This window comes from Juglans microcarpa x Juglans regia, chromosome 6D (genome assembly GCF_004785595.1).
Source record: "Juglans microcarpa x Juglans regia isolate MS1-56 chromosome 6D, Jm3101_v1.0, whole genome shotgun sequence".
In the NCBI taxonomy this organism is placed as follows: Eukaryota; Viridiplantae; Streptophyta; class Magnoliopsida; order Fagales; family Juglandaceae; genus Juglans; species Juglans microcarpa x Juglans regia.
The window spans coordinates 25,621,147-25,626,797 of NC_054604.1; the positions used below are offsets into that span (position 1 = coordinate 25,621,147).

Here is a 5,651-nt window from a genome sequence, read left to right on the forward strand (position 1 = left end):
GTACGTACAGCTATACTTCCTTGAGTGACCGACACTTTCGAGATATTCTTAGATTCTTCTTCTCCCGTGCGATCGTCTTCAGATTGCGACACGTAAGGTAAAACACTAAGAAAAACAAGCCTGAATGCTTAATGTCACACGGGCAACTTTGCCAACGTGTGACTGTGTGAGTGGAGGAAAGACCCGGAGCACAAAAAGTTGTGAACATCTCGTTGTGAGATTAACAGAAACATCTAGGGAGAAGGCATGGGTACTGAAACTGGGAGAACCTGGTACCACCAGCACAGCTTTCCAGCTGGCGTTCCAACCGCAAAACGAGGTGCAGTAACGGTCCGAACAGCCAGCTGTATGCCAACAACGACAACCAAAAAAAGCAGCGCATGCTCCGCTTATCCTACGCCACTTCTGAGTTATAAACGTTATTTGCCTTGTTTTATGCTTCATTTTTTTTTTTCACATTTAAATCGCATTTTTGCATTAAGAAAAAAAAAAAAAAAAGGAAAAACTTGGAAATTCTTTAAGATGATTATTCTGTCCGTTTGAAAATATTTCTACAAATCCAAAACAAAAATATAACAAGCCTAGCATTTTAGCAATGCTGCAATCGGATGTACATACACGTGCCAGAATTAAATAAATAATAATACTGATATGGGAAGACGAAACGCACGTGTGGTTTCTACTGAGACACTCGCGTGGTCGGAACCCCGTACCGCAGATAGAGCAGACGGAGATTCGGGGGTGTGAAGAAGATGAGGACAACCGGGAGAAAATGCGGCCTAGAAATCGGCGTGTTTTCGGTGGGAGCGATATTTCGGGGAGCGTTTTTCGAGCTCTTGCAGGTTGCGGAGGCTTCGGATCGCCAAAACATCGCCTTTTTGGAGGTCAATAAATCGATCGACATCGTTAATCTCGTCTGAGTTTTAGAAGAAGTCGTAGCGAACGAGTCAATAAGCAAACGGCGAAAACATGGAAAAGAAGTAGAGTAATTAAAGAACAATCAGAATCAGAATGTGCATTATACCTATGTGCTTAGCCGGTCTCTTAAATCCATTGAACTGAGCCAAATCTGAAACAAATAAACCGAAATCCAACTGCAAGGATTAAACAAACAGAAATGACGGGGAGGTGGTTGATTGTAAGTCGGACGAAGACGTACCAGACTGAGAGGGATTGTGGGAGCAGAGGTAAAGGATGAGGAAGCAGAAAAGGGTGAGAAGGGGGATAACGTGGACGAACTTCTCGGGCCTCGGAGGCGGCGGCGACAAAGACAGACGGGGGGGTTTCGATGCTTTGTACTCCTCCTCGTCTTCGTTGTCGTCATAAAGGTTGTCGTTGCGCTTTGGCTCTTCGACTATGAGGGTGTCGTCCTTGGCTCCGCCATGGCCGTGGAGCTTCGAGACTGGTGACCCCAGAGACTGTCTATGCATCGTAGGGAGAGGGAGAGGGAGAGGGAGAGGGGTTGCTTATTAGTGAAGTTCAGGTGTGGTCTAGGTTTTTAATACTAAAAAGCTATTCCTTGCAACCTCTTCTCCTCCTTTTTACTTTTCTTAAATTTTCAATTAATTAATTAATTTATTTATTTTTAAAGAATATTTGAAATGAGGGTATTTCGGCCAAAATGATGGAAAAGGAAGAAGGAGAGGCAGGTGAAAAAGGTGTGCGGGTATTGATTTGGGCGCGTCTTTGTGATTTGGGGAGCAATGGATATTCGGCTTTTCCTGTCACCTGGGTCCGGGGGTATTAATTCTTTTTGTGTTTATTTCTTCATTTTTTTAAATTGAAAGAATCTTAATCCCACGTAATTGCTTGGTATTATTTTTCCTTTTTTTTTTTAATTTTTTTAATACAGGATCAAGAGTTTCAAATTCAAATTTTCATTTGGAGAATCAAATCATATGCCATCACCTATTTTCCTTTTATTATAAGAAAAATAAAATTATTCCAATTGTTCTAATCTTGTTGAAAAGATTAATAATTAAGAGTTGATTTAGATTTAGAGATGAAATGATATGATTTTAAATAAAAGATGAAAATTGAAAAATATATTATTTGAATATTAATTTTTCAATATTATTATTATTTTAAAATTTAAAAATTTTGAATTGTTTATTATATTTTATGTTAGATTTTAAAAAAGTTATAATAATGAGATAAGATGAAATGAAATACTTTCTGAATCCAAACTGTGCCTAAGTCAATTATTTTTATGATTGATCTCATATACATCTCAATTATTTTCTCTAGTCCCCTTTATATATATATATATATATATATATATATATATATATATTATTCTAATGTTGTTGAAAAAGAAAATTTATATTACAAGAGCTATTCTTTATCTTGGATTCTGTCATCTCCAATCATATTATGGTGATGTCGCAATTGATTAGTAACTTATTTGACAACTACAAATTTATCATATCTTCAAATGTGAAATGGAATGACTAATATTAGGATTTAAAAGGGTATTCCTTCATTTATATACCCATCCATCCCTTCTGATCATTGGCATCACCCCAGCCAATGTTGTACCATCAATCACCCTCTATTCTATACATAAAAAAGTACAAATTCTCTTCCCATAATTTCTATACAAAAGTTAATTGAAGGGAATGGAATCAATCATTTTTCAATTAGAATAATAATGCACACATCATATTTTAAGTTGAGAATATTTTTATAAAATGATGTTATTTTTATACATTATTTTATAAAAATATTCTTTTTTTTTATTAAATATAATTATATAAAATATTACGAAAAAGTATTGTATGTAAATATTTTTCAGAATTTACACACAACAAAAAGGAAAAGAAAAGAAATTACAATTTACAGAGATCTTTTACGGTTCAGCACCTTCTTCAAAAGAGCTTCACGTCCAGGAAATGGATTATTATTATTATTCTCCATTATCAGGCCATCTCTACCATTCATTCTATCCCTCTGCATTCTGATCATAACATTATCTTCATCACTTCTCCCATAAACCCTATTTCCAAACCCACCATTCATAATGCTCTCCTTCTTAATTCCCAGCTCCTCCTCCTCCTCCTCCCTTGCTGCTCCTGTCTTCGTCCTCAGTCTCCGTCTTCTCGCTCTCCTCCTCTCCTCACCTTTTGATAAAACCTCAACCACCTTTTGATCAATACCCTTACTCAAGCCAAAGTCTGTCTCTTTTCCGCCATTTTTGCCGGCTCTTGGAATTCTACCGCCTTTAGAGGTACCTAAAAGCTCAAACTTGACCTTGCTCCAGCCACTCTTATCTTCGTTATCCCAACCGAACCTTTCACTAATTTCTAACAACTCCGAAACCACACTCTCGTTTCTTAAAGAACTATCGTTAATGTTGCCATTCAGTAGATTCTCCGCTAACTCCCACTCGATCCGATCTCTGTAAACTGGATCTAGGAGGACTTGGTCGGCTAGCTTTGCCCAGTCCTCGAAGTCGCGGGCACGGAGGTTCTTGGAGACCCATCTGAGGTAGCTTGAAGGGAGGGTTCCGAGCATTTTTCCCTTGTGCTTTCCGAAGTCTATGACTCGGTCTCTAGCTGGGATTGTCGCATTGATGAGTGGTCTTGGGGTTGAATTAGTTCTGAATTTGGAAGAGCATTTGGCAAGACGGAGAGGATAAGAAACAGTGAAGTGAATTGAAGGAAAAGTTTGGGGAAGAAAGAGGGTCATGGAGATGCTTCAATATCGAAAACAATCCGCCGCCAGAGATGGAGAAGATAAGAGGGTGATAGAGAGAGAGAGGTGCTTTGGGCCTTGGGCAAGCGATGGTCAAATTTGAAGTATTTCGGCACAAAAAAACAAAACAACACAAAACAAAACAAAAGCTTGAGTAGTCAACAAGAATCCTCATGTTGGGCTAGGTGCCTTCTCCGGCTTCAATGATTTGTCTATTTGGGCTTAGAGAGGATCCGGCTTCATCAAGGATCCGTTTGGATAGGGAGAGAAAATGAAATGATTTTAGATAAAAATTAAGATTATGTTTGGTTACAAGACTAAGTTAATCTCAGTTAAATTTAGTCTAATTTTAAACTGAATCTAAAATCTAAACACCCAACTTTCCAATTATTAAACTTACCTCAACTCACATGTGAGACTCATAACTTTTTTCAAATTAACATATTTTTATATTCAGGACCTACAACTTTTTTCAATTTTTCATAAAAAGTATTAAACTCATTTTAACATTCAAACACATTTTAAACTCAGTTTATATGAGCCCCACATAACTCCATCAACTACTCAACTTATTTTTATTCATAAAGAATTGAGCTCAGCTCAGCTCAATTTAGCTCAACGTCCAAATGCAACCTAAAAATAAAATAAAATATTATTAAAATATTATTTTTTTAATATTATTATTGTTTTAAGATTTGAAAAGGTTGAATTATTTATCATATTTTATCTACAAATTTTAAAAGGTTATAATGATGAGATTAGGACTGAAAGATTCATCTGGCCTAATTTCTTTACATACGAAATTAGTTAAAATATACCACAACAATAAGTGTAATAGAAATTTTAAAATTTAAGGTACATTTTATCGCGAATTAATGTGACGACCACAGCTTCCACTTATGTTTTGGTTGAGTATGGTGTCAATATGTATACTGTACGGATCACACCCCACAACGAATATGGATGTTTGTGTGCTTGTATGCTTAGCATACGTGTGCATTAAGTCCGAAATGGAAAAAAATAAAGGGCAAATATATATAATTCTATAATTGATCAGTATAAGAGGAAAACCAAATAAGCCTAAACACGGCATCAAGCGACATCCATAAGTCACAATGTCACAATTCTATAGTCGGAAAAACCGTTACAAATCATAGTGTTTCAAATCTGGACTATATAGAACCACATCCCCATATGGGGAGTAACCTATACATAATAACAAAAATATGCTAAAGGCTGGAAACATAGCAGATAAAAATCTAATGATGGAAATGTGGGACAGACACCCTTCTTAATCTCGAGCAAAACAGGTGCATTACCTTAGGATAATATAAAGTATCAAGCAACAAATACATTTATACTTTCAAAACAATAAGGATTCCCAAACATCAGACGTGTGACTTCAAAACATCAAGAAAACCCAAGCAATATGTATACGTATGTTAAAAAAAAGTAAGAACCTGTGCAACAATTATTTAAATTAAGCCAAGAAATTTCCCGAGCAACATATATGTACATCCTCGAAACAGTAATGGTCTCAAGCAACAAATGCCCAACTTCAAATGGATGCATTTCTTAAATAATAAAAGTCCTTGACAATATAACTTAAAAATGATGGCCCGGGAGTCTCAGACCTTCCAGGTTCTCCGACATCCCATAAAACCACCATAACCATTTTCTGCATTAACCCGTGCACCATGGCTTTCCCTAAATATTCATGCGCAGGTTCTGGCTCCCTTTGTCACACGACTGTCTAAAGCTGATACCCGCATGGTGCGAGATGGGGGTACCCTTCCCTGCACTCCGCCCCGCACCATGCAGGGGTGGGGTTTTTTTCCCCCGCCCCCGCCCCTTGCCCCTGCCTAAGACAATACATTGGGTGTAAAAAAAAATGTTTTGGTCCAAAAATATTTTTTTAGACCCAAATTATAATATAATTAAAATTTATGAATACAAAA

At 36.8% G+C, this 5,651-nt stretch overlaps 2 protein-coding genes across 2 annotated transcripts; both read right to left on the reverse strand.

Annotated features, from left to right (window-relative positions):
- Positions 1–513: 513 nt before the first annotated feature.
- LOC121236039 lies at positions 514–1,495 on the reverse strand. The gene is made up of 3 exons (XM_041132533.1): positions 1,160–1,495; positions 1,025–1,069; positions 514–916 (listed from the first exon to the last, which is right to left on the reverse strand). The coding sequence occupies exons 1-3, from the start codon at positions 1,428–1,430 to the stop codon at positions 780–782; spliced, it is 453 nt and encodes a 150-aa protein (XP_040988467.1). The 5' UTR covers positions 1,431–1,495; the 3' UTR covers positions 514–779.
- A 1,269-nt stretch (positions 1,496–2,764) lies between these two features.
- Positions 2,765–3,815, reverse strand: LOC121236128. The gene has a single exon (XM_041132637.1). The coding sequence runs from the start codon at positions 3,685–3,687 to the stop codon at positions 2,836–2,838; it is 852 nt and encodes a 283-aa protein (XP_040988571.1). The 5' UTR covers positions 3,688–3,815; the 3' UTR covers positions 2,765–2,835.
- Between the last annotated feature and the right edge of the window lie 1,836 nt (positions 3,816–5,651).